Source organism: Gymnoscopelus microlampas, assembly GCF_963454915.1.
Source record: "Gymnoscopelus microlampas genome assembly, chromosome: 12".
Lineage (NCBI taxonomy): Eukaryota > Metazoa > Chordata > Actinopteri > Myctophiformes > Myctophidae > Gymnoscopelus > Gymnoscopelus microlampas.
The window spans coordinates 32,519,508-32,541,073 of NC_139949.1; the positions used below are offsets into that span (position 1 = coordinate 32,519,508).

General features: G+C 41.1%; 1 protein-coding gene across 1 annotated transcript in view; it reads left to right on the forward strand.

The window, feature by feature from the left end:
• Window positions 1-324: 324 nt before the first annotated feature.
• The window catches only part of LOC311057587 (seizure protein 6 homolog), a gene marked incomplete at its 3' end in the record, with an annotated part of 66,020 nt that continues 44,778 nt past the window's right edge, over window positions 325-21,566 (forward strand). Inside the window, exons 1-2 of the mRNA XM_084074577.1 lie at window positions 325-404; window positions 2,184-2,317. Of these exons, the coding sequence (XP_083930703.1) occupies window positions 392-404; window positions 2,184-2,317 (147 nt within the window). The 5' untranslated portion in view covers window positions 325-391. The remainder of the gene's footprint in view (window positions 405-2,183; window positions 2,318-21,566) is intronic.

The window sequence follows — 21,566 nt, forward strand, 5'->3', positions numbered from 1 at the left end:
CACCCCGCTGACCACATTCGCTCACACAACACCTCTGTTGCCTGTGTTTGTATCGCGGAAGAAGGTCTCCGAAGACAAAGGAACGGGGGTAGACGTGGGGCCAGCAACCACAGAGTCCCTGACAACCTATGTGACACAGACCAAGAGCAATGAAAACCACCCCACAACAACTCCTGCCACTCTGAAAGGCGGTGTAGTTCCTGTGGAGACCCCGTTTGCACCCACCTCAGTTAGGACGGAGGGCAGGGGAGCAAAGAACACATCTGCAAAAAACAAAGACAGCCCTGGCCGTCCTCCGCTCACCAAACTGACCACAGCCTCTGAAGTAGAAGAGCACGACGGAAACACAGCTACTGCCACAAGCACTATCACGACCACCACCATCACCACCATGCAAACATCAGGTACTATAACAGACCACATGTTCTCTGTCATTTAACCACCTTCATCCTGGCGTCCCTATTTTGAGCATGTCATCATAGCTTAATTTTTTTCAACAAATGTCAAAATATATATATAAGCAGTGGCTAACCCATTAAGACCTGAAGCCGATTCTACATGTCTACTAAATCTCAACAGTATTCTGAAAAACGTATGTTTCTATATCAGTGGTGCTCAATCCTTTTCATGTCAAGGACCCCCCAGAAGCAACGATTTGAGTTAAAAATGTTTGCTTTAAAAATATTTATATTCAAAGATTTGCACACATTTTCACGATTTTTCAAAAATAGCAGATCTACAAGCTTGTAGCGCGGCACTCGGTGCCGCGCTATGAGCTTGTATATCTGCTATTTTTGAATAGCCAAAGTGTAAAATAATGCTTTTTAGCTCTAATAAAAAAATGACACAGTTCCAGGTCTTAATGGGTTAATAGAGGGCACTAGTGCGCCGCACCACCTCTCCCAAACCTAGATCTTCCTTGAATAAATATTACTTTCAAATATATTCTCTATATATTATAAACGATCAAACCAGCAAGGTAAATTAATGACTAGCAAGTAAAATGTATAATCTGCCATTGTCTAAACTTACTTCTCTAGGCGCACAGACCTTTACCATTGACTCACCATATTAAGTTTCGCACATGCGCAGTTCACTCTTCAATGCAAGTGAACCGGGCCATCTATGCGCAAGTATCCAGCGCATAGATATATACTGTACACATAGCACTGCACTGACTGCTGCTGTTCATTCCACCATATTTGTCCTGGTAAACTTCGCTTTCTATGCCTGTTATGTCTATGCTGAGTTACGATACGATAATACTTTATTGTCAGTTCACACTGAAATTTGTCTTGCGACCCAGCAGCAATTTATGCAACACAAATACAAGTTACAATGAAATGTCACGGGCCGCAGCAACTTAGTTGTGCCGCCACTAGCTTCCCTTTTGTCACAGGTACAAGTACACAGTTACAGTCAAAACGAGGCACGCTGGGTCGCAGTGCAGCCGCTGTGCAGTGCACCAGAAATGTCCCTCCTTGCTCGAGGGGGAGTTATGCTTCGACACACGACGGTATCGCCGATCTACAAGCCCACAGCACGTCGCATACGCGCCGCGTTGTGGACTGTCGTGCGTCGCAGTATAAACCAAGCTTATTGAGGCATGAAAAGCACCACAACTCGCTGAGTTCTCACCCAAATTACAGGTGGTTTGGTTTGTATGATACAGGATTAACAATGCTGGTTTTCATACAAAAATGATCATGTAGATTGTAAAGAATTATACAGCCTAACTTATAAAACAAAACAAGTTTGTGTCTGTTGTTATTGCAGTGAATGGATATGGATCATATAATATAGCATTTTATTATTAGCCTATAAGTACAAAAGGTGTAGTACTGTATACTAATTTTTACTCAGTGTGATAACATAGTATATGTTAGCTTAATTTTTAGCGTAGCACTACCTGGGGAAAAAGGCACCAGCCGCCACTGACCCAAGGAAATGGGGGAGAAATTTAGCACTAGGTCTGCAGAGTGAGCTCATCCAGTGGTGATAACAGAGTTGTTCATGTGGCAAACCAATTTGGCCTGCACTTTGTCTCAGCCACTAATCCCAGAATGAGAGGGAGCCTGGAGAGAGTGACCGGCTACACAGGACTATTCCGACACAGGTGGACTGTCAGAGGGATCAATGGTCTGGGCAAAAGGGATCACATGTCTTTTTTATGTCGCCTCCAGGGCCCTGCACTCTGAATTTCACTGACCCCGAGGGTAACATCGAAATTGTGCAGCAACCCGCCATCACACTGGATCCTGGTACAGAATGCACCTACCTGGTGACAGTCTATCTGGGCTATGGCATTGAAATTCAGGTGAGTGCTGCCGACTTTTCAAATCCAATCGAAATGACTCAAGCTAATCAAAATGATTTAATTAGCTTGGGTTTGTGGAAAAACTGTGATGTTTAGACATTGTAGATTCAATACTGTAACATATAAGTGTTTTATTATTATTATTTTACATTTATTTTAAAAACAATACAAATAAATAAAATTAGAACATGCAATCAATGCTATTGCTAAGCTGTAATATTTTCTTAAAGCCAGGATGTTTACAGCTAATACTCTTTATAGACAGGGGTAACATATTCCTTAGCTGTTCCACTAAACCTATAATATACCTATATTGATTTTAAACCTGGGAAAGCACAGGTCTACAATGCTGGCTCTAGTGTGGTGAGCATGAGTGTCACCACTCCTCTGAATGATTGTTGAGGTACTTGGGGGGGCCGGGAGCCCTGTTGTTACGGATGCTATGGACCATGCTGAACTGCAGTTGTACTGAACTAGCTTCCAGAGGGAGCCAGGAGCCAGCCCAGCTGCTGGAAGTGCTGTTTGCCAACATGGTCCCTCACGGCTAGCCCCAAAACAACCCTAACAGGTTTGTTCTGCAAAACCTGCAACTTCCCTTTTAGGATTTTAGTCAGGCCTCCCTACCATGAGCAGATGGCATAATCAAAACGACATAAAACAAGAGAGTTGGCTTGTAGATGGAGATTAGCTGTGGCCAGAAACTGAGCTTTTCTGGCCTGAAATTTGGTTCACCAAATAAACCATTTACCATGCTCATGATTTTTAATACCATAATTTCACCACCCACGTTATAGCAAAGGCCTGGCACCTGAGGTCAGTCTCGGACAAAGCCTGTTTGAACAGCCTGGGTTGGGAATCAAATAAAATCTATTCTGTTTTGGCCATGTGAAGGAACAACTTGATGTTAGTGAATTCCTCACAAACAATGGCCTACAGCTCTACCACATCCTTATCTGAAGCTAGGATGCTGAGCCATCTGCATAAGAAAACAGGTTTATATTGCAAGCAGCTTTTACTGGAGGTCATTAATGTAAATTAGAAACAGCAAGGGGCACAAGACACTTCCTTGTGGGAGCCCACAAGTCACGGGCTGTGCCTTGGAAAATTGTCATTTCGTCCCTGTCCGACAAGTAGGAGATAAACCATTTCAGGTTGGAAGGGCTCAAGCTTAGAGCATAAAGTTTGCTCTAGGCTAGCTCTGCCTGTTGAGGGGCAAATGTTCTTGAGGTTAATTGGGAAACAAAATCTCTATGGATATGCTTTCATTGACTTTTCTGTAATTTGCATTGTTACTTTTCCAAGTAGTAGTATTTCAAACTTGTGCATGTTTGTGGAAGTATGTGTGGGGTCATGTTTTAGGGTCTGTAGGATGCCTGGTATGTATTCTGCCCCTCTTGCACAAGTCTACATAAGTGAACTTCGTCAGGATGTGCATCACCTGACATTTGCAATTCTTCAAACACTTAATTTACCAGCAGAGAGACTTGAAAATGGGTGAGCTTTGTCTTGCTGCCTCTGGAGGGCTAAGATAAGTCTAAACGAAAAGTGTTTGTTTGAGCACCATTTCTCTGAATGCCTCCTTGGGGTAACTTTGGTAAAGCTTAAAATACACAAACTACGCACGCACGCACGCACGAGCGCGCACACACACACACACACACACACACACACACACACACACACACACACACACACAATTCACATATGCACCTCTATCTGGTTCTAAACACACCTGTGAGGCCTGAAAACTGGGCCTTGTGCAGTCATGTGGGGACAGACTGTTCAGAACAGCCCGCAGACACCTCATCTTCAATGAAGATGTACAGTAGGTGTTGCCGGCTGAAGACATGAAACAGCTGACGGAATATAGAGGCTCAAGTCTCAGTTCCCAGCAACGGTAGAAACTGATTGAAGCAGAGACTTACTGTCTCATCACAACCGTCTTGTAACTGATTTATGACAGATAGACAGACAATGAGAACAAAGCAAGAATGAAAGGTATCAGTGAGTCACATTTTCATTAACACATTACCAAAGACGCATATATGCGTTCTATTAAATACATCACTTGCACGCCAAGGACGCATAAATGTGTTCTATTATCTTACAAGGGTCGCCCTAACAGAGCTTTGGAATGATCGATCGTCACTCAGAGAACAAGTAATCGGATGTGACGTCATTCCAGAAAACCAGACACCCATCCAGCCCAACTATGGGTTTTTTAGAAAAACACTCCTAACTCTGTTTGATTGGGACGCCTGGTGGTGGATCGAGCATTAGCGTCATTGTACAGCTTCATCATGGCAGCCAGTACAAAGGACTGACCCAGTCCATCAGTATTCTGTACTGGAAGGATGAATCTGCATTCACCGATGGTACTCAGTCGCCCTACTATTTCCCTCTGGAGGTGACGGGAAGGGTTAGCCATGATGGCCACCATCTTCCTCATTGTGCTCCTCCTCCACCTCTGCCACCACCTCCTCCACACCATCCTGTTTAGATCCAACAACAGAGCCAGCCCTTTTCACTTGCTTGTTCAGCCTGTTACTGTCCCTTTTGTTGATGTAACCCCCCAGCATGCAATTGCAAGGAAGAGGACGCTGGCCATAACTGACTGGTAGAACATGCAGCACCCTGTTACACACGCCAAGAAAGATGTGCAGTGATATAGTAAAGCAATAATCCACTAGAGGTCGCTGTTTACAGAGTAGTGTAATTATAATAGCGGAGGGGCGTAGTGGGGCACGACGTGCCAGCGGAGTGCCTCCCACCCTCTCAGCCATTATAAAATATAGGTAAACTGAGACCTAGCGTGGCTTATTGATTTTCTAAAACGGTTACAAATATGGCAACACGAAAATCCTAGACAAGTCCCAATTAAAACAGTTCTTAATAATTCACTGCAAGAACAACTTCTACAAGAAAGCAGTTCCTGGCTACCAGGAAGAGCAATTTCCATCCTGACAGAGACTAATGCCTGTTTACTCAGCCAGTCCAGCCATGCTGTGTGTTAGACGTCAACTTTTCCCAAACAAACACATAGAGAACCAAAACTCTCTACTGTAAGTTTAAAGATTTAATTTACAAAACTGTAAGCTCAATCTAATTGTAACTAAGATATTTGAAATAAATTCATAATATATATATATATATATTTTTTAAACTCTTTATTTCTGAATTTCAAAATTGATTAAGACATACGAACAGATAGAGACAAAAAAAGACAAGAAAAAAAGGGGGGGGGGAAGGCAAAAAACAAACAGACAATCAAACAAAAACAAAAAGAGGTCATGGGCCATTCAGTACCAATAAAATAACCATGTTTACAGGATTTGGGATATAATGGAGAGGATGTAACCAATATTCAAGCCAGATTTAGCTATGTCTGTGAACTTCCCGTTTAAACTGCTGGTCCTTACCTAGCTACTTAGCCTTGCCAAGAATCCATGTCTACTAAACGGAAACCAGCCAATCAGAATCAGGGAATGGAACTAGCCGTGGTGATTTTTAGATTTCAGCACTTCACACTACTCAATCTCTTCCGTTTACCTAAGGATGCAATTACTTCCCAGCTTGCTGCTTATTGTAGGGATCAATACACACACACAAGCATGCATGCGCGCACGCACGCCAAACACAGACCAATCACATACAGTACTTCCGATACAACCTAGCCAATCAGAGGGTTTTTCTCTGGCAAAACCTTGACATGCTAACTTGTGATTCAGACCTGACCCTCCGTTTCTGGAAGTGATTAATGTAAGATGGTGGGTCTGAACATGAGACTACTAAAGCCGCATGCTACTGCTGTAGTACATACTAGATGTGCAAAATGAGTTCTGTTTCACCGTGGAAGTCACTTCTGTTATTGAACCACTTTCAACCTGGGTTCCCTATTTTTGGCATGTCATTATAGGTAAAAATCTATTATAAACCTAACAAATTTCCCAATTTTGTTTTATCTTTCCCCAAAATAGAGAAAACAGACTATAAACTCACAGTGTGTTGTATTGCGACACATTGTGAACTTTCAGACTATTTTCGCTATTTGTCATAATGATAAAGAGCTTAAGTGGTTAAAAGAGTTAAAATACCTGGAAACAGAAACTCTTATATTTGGCTGAAGAACCAAGTCAGTTGTCAATAGAAGGAGGGTGTGTGCCCGCTTTTGCGTTTGTGTGTGTGTGCGTGTGTGTGCGCGTGTGTGAGTGAGTGAGATCGCGTGAGTGTGTGTGTATTAATGCTTTTGTGTAAAGCACTTTAAATTGGCTTGTTGTTTAAATGTGCTATACACATGAACTGTGCCTACTTTTGTTCATTAGACACAGTGTCCCTCCTTAGAGACTTGGTGATTATATTTCTGAGACACAAATAGTGTATGAAGCATCCAAAGCATAGGCATCAGTGTTTATTTTAGTATACTGGATCAAGATGATACACCTGTGGGTTTAGTTAATCAGAGCTTCAGCCATTGAGTTGTGGCACTACATATCGTCGCTGTCGGGTGGAGACGTTGAATGTTCAAAACCGTTCCTTTTTTATTACTATTTAAAAAATAATAGATAATAGTGAAAATAGCCGATCTACAAGCTTAGCTCACAACATGTCACATCACGATTGTGAATCCCTCATCTGATTTCAGAAGTGTGTAACATTTGCTCCCTGAACTCTCCCATCTTCTCTTTCTATGTGCATTTTGTACATATAGACATGCATCCCTGAATGTCACTGTGCACAACGCTTTCTGTTCTTTCAACCTTATGTTCAGTGTATTTCAATGCTCCACTATCCTGGACCACAATGGAAACAAACCTTTAGCTTTTTAGGGTCATCCATTGGGCGTGTTTTTAACCCGTTGTACTGCCTGTACTTTTCACCGTCAAACTGTCATATGACTATGTCACACCGAAAATAGATCTACAAGCTTGCAATGTGTTGTGATATGATATCAAAACATTGGTAAAAATATTCCTCCTTTATCGTCCTTGTGTTGGTTTTTAAATGTGGTTACTGTGATAATAACATTTCCACCTGGGAGGACTGAACGTTTTCCGATTACATCAATTAATAACACGCTGAAATATTGCTCAGATCAATGCTTGGGCCTTTCATTTTGAGAGCACTATTCATCAGCGTCCTTTACGTAATCTTTGGTGACAGTAATCTCCTCTTCATCATAGTCCAAGATAAAGAAACAGAGACAAAATGGATTGTTGTTGGAGCCGAGCAAATTGATTGCTTCCACTTTTCTTATGAGCTTATTTGTCATGCTCACATATCTACCTCCGGTGGGATCACAGACTGCTCCCTTCCATTAACCGCTAGAATTGCGAGGTTTCGTCTGAGATAATCCATTAGCAGATTTGTTGTCCTGGTGGTCCATTGGGCTTGACTGTTTTGAGAACTTCCCCTTTGTCAAACTTTATTACAGGTAACATTATTTCCCTCAGAGATGAAGGTAAGAGACTAGACTTAGCAAAGTGAGTGCTCCTCTTTCAAGGACTAACATGCTTTATTATAGGAGGGTAGCATTGTCACAGGCAGACAGGCCGCTGTTGTAGGTGGTGAAGGTGAAGAAAGTAAAGGAAAGAAGGTGAAAGGATACATGCAGGATACAAGCTGTAGAGGAGAAAGGACTTTATCATAAATATTCTTCACGCTGTTCTGCTTGAATTACACTGGAAATGATAAAAGGAGACAGCTCTTCAATTTTTCTTGGAATATCATTTCATGCACTCCCTGACAATCCACCAACAATATATCATAAAGAGGGAGACATTGTATTTGGTTAATACTCCTTTCAACACGCCGCCAGTTTGTAATTAAAATGAAAAATAGATATACACGATTTAGAATATTTGGCCAGTCTGTTCACCTCTGCAGCCAACGGTTAATCTGTCTGTACTGTGATTTATTTGAACAATAATCATCAAATATAGGCAATGGATGAATTTCAAGCTTTCAATATAGAAGAACTTTTTAGTGCTACCTGCATTGCAAAACCAGTAGCACTTTAGAATGCAGTGATGAAATAAAGTACAAGGTACAGTATATGGTAACAACATAGAAGTACAGGTTTCAGTACAGTACTTACATACAGGAGTGCATGTAAGTACTGTACTGTGTGTGAAATAAGTAGCCAATAGCCGTACTTCTACTAAAATAACAGGTAAAACACAGCATGCAGTAAATTATGTCTATTATGTAACTACTGTAGCTTATAGTATGTCAATTGAGAGCAACGCATGTGTCTCATATACTGCATGTTGAAGGCTGTTTCATAATGGTAAACCACACTCGCTTCACTTCTAAACGCCCCATAGTCATTCTTCTCAGCTGCATAAGTGGACTTCACTAAAACATCACAGCTTAACATAATAATAATAATACAGTAGCAAGATATCAAATAGTTGCATTTCATGAAAGCAAACTGGTATGATATTGATGTTTTATGGCAATTACTTCTTGAGAAGCAAATAAATATTGTGTGCCAGAGAACCCCATTAAAGATTTGTGTTGTTAAAAAGCTTGTAGATCAGCTATTTTCGAATAGCCAATGCATATAGGGTTACAGTGGTTAAACTGATTTTGATGCTATATTAACTCATTTTGCTGGGGACCCCCTGGAATACCCGCAAGGACCCCTGGGGGTCCCGAACCCCACTCTGAGAACCATTGGCTTAAGGTACAGTATATAAGCAAAATTAAAGAATATTTAATGAATATGCATATTTCCATGCATATGAAATATAAAATGCATGTCAGAGGTTCAGCAGATCCCCATAGTTATGGATAATGTTGGTTTAGGGGTGTGTGTTACTTAATTAAAGCTGGGCATGAATTTGGCCTAGCATGACCAACATTATTGCAATGACACATACAGTAGTGCTGCTAGTCTGCTCCTAGTCTCATCATCTTCAACATGTTGAAGACTGATCCTCTCAATGTTTCTCACTCATCCTGCATGGTCAGGCATTTTCTAAGTCCCTTACTGGTCCATTTGGTTATAATTCTTTTAACAAATTGATAAATTCACAAGTTACAAAATGGATAATGGCATGTAGCTTCTACATTATTTCTTTTTCTCAGTACTGTATGTTTTATTATAACATATTGTTCATATTTTGGTGTATGAACACACCTTTATGCATTTATACGGTCACAGACTACAGATCTACAGAAAATGTAGAGTGCCATGTGAATAGAGCACAATGAAAGCTAGTGGTTAATGGTTATTCACAACACAGGGTGAGAGTGATGTTATGATTTTGAGATATTACAATTTTGTGCATAATTTGAGACTATCGCTATGCTATCCTAAAACCATCTAATGACTGTCTAAAACCCCCCACACCACTCTATTCAGGCTTTGATCCTGAGGTCTGATAAAAATCTGATGTGACGTGTGTTTTATCATTTGATCAAGTGAATCCTTTGGCTCTTTCCAGGCCATCTGTCTTCTCCCCTGCTCTGCACTGATCTAACATTACCTGTTTGAGTCTCTAGTGGTTATCATCCAAGGGATATAAAGCGAGGGACGGAGAGAGAGAGAGAGAGAGAGAGAGAGAGAGAGAGAGAGAGGGGGGGGGGGTCAGTCTAGACTGGACGTGGTCATTTTTGCCCAAGGCACAAAGTGTGGTGGTGGGAGTGGTTTCCATTGTCCAACATGATCTGAATCAGTGGTAGAGCTGGAGAGAGATTTGGATGGCAGGCTATGATCACACTGTGATGAGACCTAGTTTACCAGTGCTACCTCTTTGTTTCTGTGAAGTCACTTACGGTGGTCTGGTCCTTTGAACATTCAGAGACAACCGGGGATAAATCATTGGACTAATTTACATGAAACTATTTTCGGCACAAATGTTGCAAAGCAACTTCGGCTGCTGTGATGAAAGAGGAAAAAAATAATTTGGCTGTGATTTGACATTTTGACAGATTAACCACAGTTGACTGGGGACCCACAAGGGTCTATGCTAGGTTGTTAGTATTTCCTTCTACCTTTATTTTATTTAACCTCTATTAAACCAGGCAAGGCAGGATTGAGAACAATTCTTATTTACAACTGCAGCCTAGCAAAAGGCAAGGCGTTTTGAGGGAGAGGGGAAAGGGGGCTAAAATAAATCACCAAACAGGTTAAAACAACAAAACAATCACACTATATGAGCGAAATATCTGTCAATGCAAACAACACAATATAATAATCTAAAAAAGCATCTACGCCAAATATCTAGCTATTTGTTAATCTCGCAATTTTTTAAGCTACTGTATTTGCTCATCTGGCAATTCTTTCCAAATGCTCGTCCCAGAAAAGGGACTAGGAATCATGTGGTAAATGCCTAATTGGAATTATACAACAGGTAGTTCCGACGAAGCTGATTGGTTGAAATAGCTATCTACCTGTGCTTCCAACCAGCATGACAGCACACACCTAATCAAAATACAAAAATCAGCTGGGCTGATCAGACGAGGGTCTCACAGAGCAGAGCCGGCTAAGTGGCTAGGCTAGCAGTTTGCATGGGACGTTTACGGCCGTAGTAGCTAAATCTGGCATTAAACATTTAGAATTTATATTCTTAAATACAATGATATTGAGGTAACAGTTAAGTTTTGTTTCTCTGTGTCCAGTCTGAGAAAAGTGGTCTAGCGTGTCTCAGACGGACCCCATGTATTTCCAGGATAACAGAGATAACACACTCGCAGAAAAGTTGTTATTTTGAGAGAGAAATGTCCCCAATATGTTTTATTTTGATGGTAACTGTTGTATAATCGCAATATTACACTGTGTACGTTTTTGTGATTATTGGCACTTCAGTGATGCTTGCAGAACTCAGCTTTCCTTGTTCTTGACCAAATCACTGGCATGCCAATAATCACGATAACGCACACCCTCTTGTGTAATATTGCTTAATTACTACAATTTTAGATGTTTTTTAAGGTGTTAAATGAGCCGTGTATATCTCCCCATTCTGAGTTGATTCCATTCCTATTACTGTAGGTCTGCAGCTTGACCAGTTGAGTTCATTGCCATTGACCCCATGTGCTTGCAATGTATTAACATAAAATATGATGATCTACAGTACTATCAAACGCTGTTGACAAATCTTGTAATAATGATGACGATAATTAATAGTTACCCCTATTAAGTCAACTAGTTGTACCAAGGCCATAGAAGGTAACCTAATGAAGGTCCATGCACGTGCACCAACATGTTAATAATTATAAGTGAGTAAGACAGTGTGTGAGATAGCTTTGTTTCTTTGCCATTTCTTTGTTTCATTGCGACACCAGATCAGCAGGTATTGGCTTCCAAAAAAGACTATTGCTGGCAGTGATGGCTCAGGAGGTAATTGAGCGTTTGTCTGGGAATCGGAACATTTCCAGTTCGATCCCTACTCCTCACATGTCATCAGGCAGAATTGTCCTTGAGCAATACATTGAACCCCTCACTGCTCAAATGAGCAGTTGGTTAATTGAATACATAGGACCACAATGGAAACAAGTCCCCAGGACTTTTTTGTGTTATCCATTTAGCCTAAATGTATGTCTGCACCACGTTTAAATGTCTGACTAATAAAGTATTCAACCAATCAATCAATCGAAAGCAGGGTGGTGGCTTGCATGGCTGCCTTCACCATGCATGGGTGAAACGTAATGCATACACTCAAGGGCGCCGATACCGTGGGTGCCCCGGGGCTAAAGCACCCACTGTGAGTGAGGAGCACCCACTGGGTGATGGTCAAAAAAAACAAAAAACGTTTTTTTTTTTTTTTTTTTTTTTTCAAAATCAGATCGCCTGGTTCAGATTGCCACTGAACAACCAAATTAACCGAAATAAAGTTACAAAACCCCCCCAAGAAAGTGAATTATCCGACCAAAACCCGCAAAATTTGGTGTGCCTTGTTGGGCACCCGCTAGAGCTTATAAATATCTGCACCCCTGCATACACTGTAAAGCGCTTTGGACAAAGGTGCTATATAAATGCAGACCATTTACTTGACGCAATGTCAAATAACAAAAAAATAATGTTTAACCAGGAATGGCAACGGTTTCAGCCCATCTGTGACCCTCGCCTCCAGCAGCATCAAACACATGACACACAGCAGAATGTCACTGGGGAGCCATGCAGGCCTGGCAGTGTAATGGAGGCCACGACAGGCCTGCTGGCTTTAATCAACTTGAGATGAGACAGCAGGAGCCTCCGTGCCATGCCTTAGGGGAGGATGCCAGGACATAAAGGAGGCCAGTTTGATCTTGATGAGCTTTTTAGGGTGTCAGGGCTTAGCTGAGATGAGTTTTCGTCAGACCGGGCCCTCCCAAGAGGAAGGCTTTCAGGTGACACTAATTGCTACTCCACCTAGCTAGCTGTCATAAAGGGAAGACGACTCTGTCTGGCAGAGGGGAAAAAATGCTCTCTCTCTTTAGCTCTGTCAGTGTCATGGAGAGTAGGGGCTGAGTAGAGATGCAAGCCCGAAAAATAAAGAACAGAAATCAGCAATGCATGTATTCAAATCTATGCAAAACCGCACCCTTCCACAAATAACAAACTGAGATGTCCAGGCCCATGAGGGATGTCAGGAAGCAAAGTCAATTCATCAGAAAGGAAGAATCTAATAAGTCTCATTAACCCATTCAATCCGGGAACGCATCTGTGTCATTTTAAGATTTCTTTGGCTATTCAAAAATAGCAGATATACAAGCTCATGAGCTTGTAGATCTGCTATTTTTGAAAAATCTGGAAAATGTGTGCAAATCTTTGAATATGTATTTTTTAAACATATGCAAAATATTTAGTTCCAGGGACCCCCCCAGAAGCAAAGATTTGAGTTAGAAATGTTTGAAAATATATATATTCAAAGCTATGAGCTTGTATATCTTCTGTTTTTGAATAGCCAAAGAAATCTAAAAATTACAGTCAGATGCTTTCCCGGTCTAAATGGGTTAACATATTTCATATGCTGAAGTTCCTCTAACCTCCCAGCTGAAAAGAACTTCCTGAAGGAAGTGTATCTTTTGGGTATATAGCACTGTGTCAGGCTGTGGCAACTGGGGACTTGAGAAACTTACAAAAGTGTCAGCTAAAATGTGCCAGCTGCTATTGTGTTTAAACACAACATGGGCTGCTGTGCTTTGGGATTAGCATTCAACTTTTGCTGATTAGCAAGCCGCCATTGTTTTAGACAACCGTATAAACAGGAAAGGGTTGGGGCTGTTTATGTAGAGGTGAATGTTCCACTGAGATAGCCATAGTCATACAAATAGCATCATAATAGTGCTCTTTCTCTCTCTGCTAATGCCTTTGTCAGGATATGCATGAAAACATCAGTTGCCAGTGCTGCATCACAGTGGCTGACATTGTAATAAGTATTCAGAAACCGAAATCTTAGATTGACCGTATTCACACAGCAGTAATTTATTTCTTACTTGGGATGGGGTTTTCCACCCCCGAGTACAGTGTTGCCAGATGGATAATGTACTATTGTAACCCTACACATCCAAAAAAGAGAAATCACAAGTGTAAATACAATACGTAATTTCCAAATATCAAAATAGCTTATTTATTGTAAGCAACAACCTTGTTTGACATGCCTATACACACACATACTTCAGCCAATGAGTGCAATACAACAGCCACAAAGGGGAGAAACACACATTTGCGCACCTCATGCAGCCACATACAGTAGTACAGTGCATTGCATAGAAGCAATGTCAAAAAGTCTCAGTGCATAACTGGCCCTTCCCAGAGCCATTGAGAAAGAGAGTTAAAACACTTCCATTGACTTCCCTTTTAAACAGAAGATATTCATAATGCTATCATTGTCAGACCAACGAGAAGAATGTGAAATGAATGCTTGCCATCGACACAAACTACTGTATAGTTTCAAACATTAAATCCTCATAATGGCTGTTGATGAAGTGCGATACATGAACCTCGTGATTGCGTCATGGCGAGATCAAAGACTGTCATAACTCTCTCTTTAAACGGGTCTGGCTCTCTCTAATCTGTGAGTTCAACTTCAACCTCCGAGTCGCTGTCCATCACAGTGTGTATTGGAGGTTGACGGGGCTGGGGCAGTCATTTTCAGATTTTGCTGTTTGCTGTGGTCAAAGAGCAACCAGTACGTGTAAACTTGACACGTCCGCCCACAATATTATTCTGACACTCTGATGGAGAACGGCAGCCACGCACGCTCCAATGGAGGCACACACGTCATGCATCAAGCATCATTGGGTGGAAGATCGTACTACAGAGGGTACAATTATCGTACAAATACGATAATTATTGTACAGCTAGCAACACTGCCTGTCTACTGAGTATGAACTGAGAACAAAATGTTCGCTTTGTAAATATGGTCAATGGATTAAGGTGAAGTACATATAAGGACAGTTATCAAAGCTCCGCTCAATTACTTGGGAAATGCCCTTTCTTGGAATGTTGCTCTGGAGCAAACAAACCAAACTGTGACGTAATAATTGTATCATACTGGCATTACTGGAACTACTGAATCCAAATGTTGGGTGAGTTCCTTAGCAGTATGGAAGTACTTATTTCTTATTCACATAATTTCCCATTTCTGTGTGACTATGTATGATTGTGTATTTCCATGGTAGTGGATCACCGGGTGTTTTCAACAGTAATAGTAGAAATAAGCTCAGAGTATATTTCTTTACTGATTTATTTGAGAGGGAATCACAAATAAATTCCTGGCTGTCACTATAATGTATTGTCAATGTCAACAGAAGCATTCAAAATGCAAGGCAAAATACACAGACATCAAATGTATGTTTTCTTGGTGGAACAGACTTTAGTGTGTATCACATGGTATGGATTATCTTGAGGCCATGTTTCATGTAGTCAGATAGCCTGTAACCCTAGTCACACCTGTCAGCAGCAGCAGGCCACTATCTGCCTGGAACGTGATAAGATGCATCTTCCTTTTTACCCTCTCTTCACGCTCACACGTTGCTGCACAGCAGTGCATTCCTGGGATGCTTTCTATACAAGGACTTTCACAAACAGTTCCACATCAAAGTATAAAGAAATCACGCAGAATGGCAAACATAGCAAGTCTGTGTTACTGTGATCTCAGGGTCATCGTCATTTCTTTTCTTCAGATTTTTATACATTCTGGCAGTAGACCAAGGTCTGTCAATGGTATTTTAGCCCTGCAGGATGGTCAGTTCATTAAAATCGTTTGATTGAAGAGACAACGGCCGGAGGGAAGAGATGACTCCCCGCATTGCCCTGCTCTCTCATTCTGACAGAGTTCAGGAAATATTTTATTTGAAGAATAAGAAACTGAGGGAGCACCTACCCAGAGGACAGAGTGGAATTACTTGCACATTTTTTCTTACTGTTCAGTATGATGGCTATCAACATTTACAGTTGATGGAAAATTATAGGCTATGTACAATTCTATATATGACTCATATTATCTCAGGTGGGAATGGCCTATCTTGATAATTGCACAGTGTTGGCGGAGGTCTGGACTCTAGTGAGAGCAATCTTTCTAGTATTATTATAATTATAATAATGGAGTAGCTGTTATCAGAGTACTGACACCAGTCTATGACATCAGTCATGTACTGTATGACCACCAACCTGGGAGCGATCTACAAGCAGTATATGGGCAAAAAGTGGACACAGAAATCTGCCTATATTGATAGTATAGTTATAGTAGACTGACAGGAAATGGGGAGAGAGAGATGGGGAGAGATGGGGAGTGACACGCAGCAAAGGTCGTCGCGATCGGGATTCGAACCCGCGACACGCTGTCAGGCTGTTTGCCCGCACCTTGCAGCCATGACTACATGACAAATTTCCAAATAAGAAACCAATTCTGTAGACCCTGCCTGGGGGTCTTCACCAAATGTTGTGTACGCAAATATATGCAGTGCATACTCTAGTACATCTCAGCATACACTTTTAAACTTAATTAACTGACATTCATGTAGGAAAAAATTAATGTCATTACCAAACTTTTGGTTATTGCCTGGATCGGGTGAAATGGGTTCCCTCTCCCTCCTTCCCTCCCTCCCTCTCTTCCTGATAGAACTCTGGTCTGACATCATCGCGTGGGTGAAATAGGCTCTCTCCCCAGTCCCCTCCCTCTTCCTCTCCCTCTCTGATCTCAAATAGGCTCTCTCTCCCTTTCAGAGTTATTGTCCAGCCCCCCACCCCCTCTAATATAACAACTCTATGTGTTCACTTCACAATGGACAATATTCGCAATGGATAATGACATACTGTAATAGTAACACTGGTATTGTCCTTTAAGCCAACTCCCATTAAAATCCACCGGGGTAAGGAATGTACATGTATTTACATGGGTGCACTGTAAGCATGTGAGCCCAAAATGAGTATTGTGAGGAGTGTGTGTGTGTGTGTGTGTGTGTGTGTGTGTGTGTGTGTGTGTGTGTGTGTGTGTGTGTGTGTGTGTGTGTCCGCGTGCTCCCTCGGGACCTGTGGCTGCGGTGCTGGTGAAGATAAGGTGGTCTGATGTCTCCTGACACGGCCAATGATTCATAATTGAGGCAGGACAGCTGTTCCTGGCTGCTGTGACAGGTCCCAGAGTGGATGACAGATGACAGTGCCCTGTGGAGCCAGCCTATCTACCGTTGCAAATTTCCACCCACTGCTCGCTCACCTGTCCCTCATACTATGAGCCTCCCTGCTACATGAATAGAGAGTGGTGTCAAAGGTCAAAATCCCCCGCTCCCTACAACCTGCTTATACATGAATGTGAGCTGTTGCGATTCAATGTAGGGCTGCAACTATTGATTCTTTTTTTTGGTGGGTAATTATTCTGTTGATACATTTTGAGATTAACCCATTAAGACCTGAGGGGATTCTTAAAAATGTTTTCTAAACAACAGTTTTTTGAAAAAAAATCAAAAATAGCAGATCTATTACGTGCCACGCTATGAGCTTGTATATCTGCTATTTTTGAATAGCCAAAGAAATCTAAAGTGACACAGATGCGTTCCAGGTCTTAATGGGGTAATCAAAATATTCAATTTTATATTTGTTTAATTGTACAAACTCGAAAAAAATAGACAGAACGGGACAACCAGGTGCTCACCAGAGACTCAAAGGTCAACAGAGTTAAAATAGTAAAAAGGTGCACCTGGATCAGACGGGATAAGACACCAGATAAAAAATGGGAGTACGGGCCACTCGAGTTAAAAGAGGGAGCAGCCTTTATTAAACCAACATGTTTCTTTGTCTTCATCAGGTCTAAAAGGGCTTTTTCAATTAGAAAGAAATCTAATTGATGTTCAGTTAGATAACTCACGAACAGCTTGAGAACATTTTATTTATAAAATGTAAATACATATAACTGTGAATATTATACTTGAGCTTGGTGTTCAGACTCTGCTATACATAGCTCCGTGCTCAGCACATTAGAAGACAACCATTTAAGAGCAGAGGATATACATCTATAACAACCTTTTCACCTACAGTATGAATTGCCCAAAATTGAGACAGCAGGTTCAAAGTGGTTAACTGTTGCTGCATAGGACATATTGCATGCATATTTTTATAATCAATTAAAAAGCATCCGTGTCATTTTAGATTTGAGCTAAAAAGTATTATTTCATACTTTGGCTATTCAAAAATAGCAGCTTGTAGATCTGCTATTTTAGAAAAATCGTGAAAATATGTGCAAATCTTTGAATATATATATATATATATTTGAAAGCGAACATTTCTAACTAAAATCCCTGGAACAAAATATTTTGAGATGGGGGTCCGCGGCCAAATTATACATATCATTTTTGAGCATTCTTTTCATGAAAAAGTTTGAGTACCACGGATAGAGCAACATACGTTTTTTAGAAAACTGTTAAGGAGACATTTGTAGAATTGTAGAATCAGGTCTTAATGGCGTAATTCGATTAGTTTGATCTGAATCCCCTAATCTGAATGCGAGCTGTTGTGATGCAATGTACATTTTGACTTTCTTAAAATAGCTACTAGTTACTGTAATGCTGCGTTCACACTGGCAGCTAAAAAAGCTACAAAGCTACAATATGACGCAGCATCTCTGGTGCCGAGTCGCTGTTGAAGTGTTGATCAAACACGATTGTTGACGTCAAGAATGTGTCCGACCAGCGAGAAAACACAAAGGAAATATAAACCATGGGATTAAAAAGAACAGGGAACTGGCTGACGGAATTGTGTAGAGAGAGAGAACACTTGGGGGTTTTGTAGCTGCAGTTGAAGCCAGTTCGACTTGGATTGTAGCTTTGTAGATTTTGTAGCCGCTACAAACATCGGCGTCGCTTTGTATCTTCATGTCAACTGGCTTCCCTTGAAAATGAATGGTGGCCTGTAGCTTTGTAGCTGCCAGTGTGAACGCAGCGTGAGGCCTCTGAGTCTGTCGGTGTACATGTTCAGATAAGTGATCACATGTTGACACACTGTTCACTGTGCTTGCTGTGATGTAAAATTATTGATTAGCTGATTGTTGATTAGCTGTATCATTATTAACATTACTAAATGTGTCGACTCTTCTTAACAAGGAGTAATCAGTGACATTAGGATGTCTTTTTTTTACAAAATAGAAAATAAAAATCTATTTTTGTAGTTTATTTTCACTCTCTGAATTCCTCTGTTACACATTCTCCATTTTGCACAGAAGACAGCTTTGAAATAAATTAGTTCTATGGTTGGTGAGGGTTGGTGAGGACCAAGACTGAGACATCAGAAAACGATAAACATTTGTGTGCTGAACCAAAAAATATGATAATTAACAGTCATAAGCTATTGCATCTTTATTTATTAAACTATTTTAAACTGAGAGCATATAAATAAACACTATCATTTCAATAATAAAACATTTTTTGAATCGTTTTGAATTATGATCACACTGACTTCCTGAACTTGCATATTTGCATATTTGTGATGCAATTTACATAGTCTATCAATAATACATATCGTTGCTGTCGGGCAATAACCTAGTATCTTCTTCTTTTTTTTTTACTTTTAATGTAATTTGTGAAAGTATTAAATATGTTTAAGTGGTTATACTTTTTATTTGGTATTAGTAAATAAAAATGAATACTGGTGTAGGGTGACCACCTCCAAACAGGCCCATTGCAGGACAGGTGAACCCGTTTTGCGGGACAATGCAGGACACATGGGGGAGGGGGCGGTCTATACTAATAATGTATTTAATTTTATTATAATATAAATACTGCATACATTAAATTCCACTTAAATCATAGTCATATTCTTGTCATCTGGACTTTACCAACCAAGTGTAGCCTAATCATTAACAACAACTTGAACAAAATATTTGTATGCCAGAGAGGATCGCTTGAAAAAAATCTATGGCTTTGATGCTATAGATTAGATGTAGGCATATTTGACAGTGCTTAAAAACATAGTTGCCTTGATGCATGTAACATTAACGAGCGCCAACAAGCGTCAGCTGGACATAGACACAGTGAGTGTCTCATTTCCGTCCAAAAGCCCTTGAATAGAGAGTATGCACATGTGTCACTTTTTAACCGGACACGCCCCCCTCACCTAGACTGAGTGGCAAACAGCATGGAGCATTGAGAGTTTGGAGGCGCTCGTTGGAAATCACTCAACGGTCCTGCGTACCATAGACATATAAAGGTAGACACCTCCTCCGGCTCTGAGGGATCTGTATGCCAGGCGCGCACCAGCTTCCGCAGGGCAAGCGGAAATCTTCTGCGTGCGTCACAGAAGGGGCCGTTCGGTAGGCCAATCAGAAGCGGATGGGGGCGGGTCTTTTCGTGACCCAGCCTTTAACCCTTTAAGAGGCAGCCGTGCAGCAACTAGTTAGTTAGACGCGATGTGCTTGGCCAGTAGTCAACGTGCTGTGATTGTAGTCAGTTTGAGTGGCAGCTTGCCTTCTCTAAAATGGCGGCCGCGATACAGGTCACTCCAACGAACTGCAGAGGCCAATGAGATATCTAGTTCTATATCTTCTATGTATATGCTGTGTACCACTACCACCTGTTTCTAAATTGCACATAATGCAGGAGGCAGCAGGACGTTGCGTCATTGAAAACGAGCGCTTCCAAACGCTGACACTTCAAATCACCTGCTGCCATGTTGTTGAGTTAAACGTTGTTTAATACAACCAGGTAGGACTTTTCTGTTTAGATGTATGGGCTGTCAATGCCATAAAGTAGTTTTTGCTACTCAGTAGGAGTTCCCGCATAACTTCCGGGTACGATGATGTCACATGCATAGCCTCTATATGATGGAATATGATTAAGGATTACTGTGATTATGGTAAGCTCACATTTCATATAACACAGACCATACAGTAAGAACTCCTGTAACTTTCACTAGCCCCCCCAAAAAAAGATAATCGACAGGTGCACTGGTGTGCCTTGAGATTTTGACTTGCCTTGGCTGTGGCACAAAAGGTTTATAGTACATACCTATGAATTTCTATTAAACAAATATTATATGATACCAATCACTCTCAAAAAGTCTCCCAGCACCTGTCACGACACACTTAGACAGTGTATTATTGCTTTTTACCATCTTCCCTGGAGAAGCTTTTAGCATGCAGGACATCTACCTTGATGATGACAGACTGATATTTGTAGAGAGAATGTTGACTGGAATATGTATGAGCCTTGCATGGCACTGGCAAGACGTTATCTCTCATTGAATCAAAAGCTTTACATAATTGTGTTAGGAGATAGAGGATAGACATGGGAGAGAAAGAGTGGAGAGAAGAAAGGGGATTGAGAAGTATAAGAAAAGTCACATCGATTTAATTTTTAATTTTATGGTGTGGCTATAGGAGTCTAGAATGAGGTTTGTCCGTCTGTATGTTTGTCCCCTTAAAAGTAGATGCATCACAATGGCAGCACAATGTGCAAGATGTCACCAAACAGAACCATATTTGGTCACGAAAGCCTGAAATGCCTGGTGAAGTAAAAGTGAAACTCATCTCTTTGTTACACCAATATTGGATCTTTTGGTAGGTATTGGACGTTGGTCAGCCGTTTGATAGGTATAGAACGGCCTGTAGGTCAATAATTCCTTCGATAGCTAGGATGGTCTGTCGGTCATTTGGTAGGTATAGCACGGTCTGTCAGTTGGTCGGTTGTTTGGTAGGTCTAACCGTTTGCCTGCCGGTCCAAAACTTTCAAGCACAAACAGAACAGAAAGCCACCGTGAGGTGAATTAGAAGGTTGAATAGATGAACAAACACATGTATGCCTTACTGCAGGTTTTCAGCCCACATACTGTAAC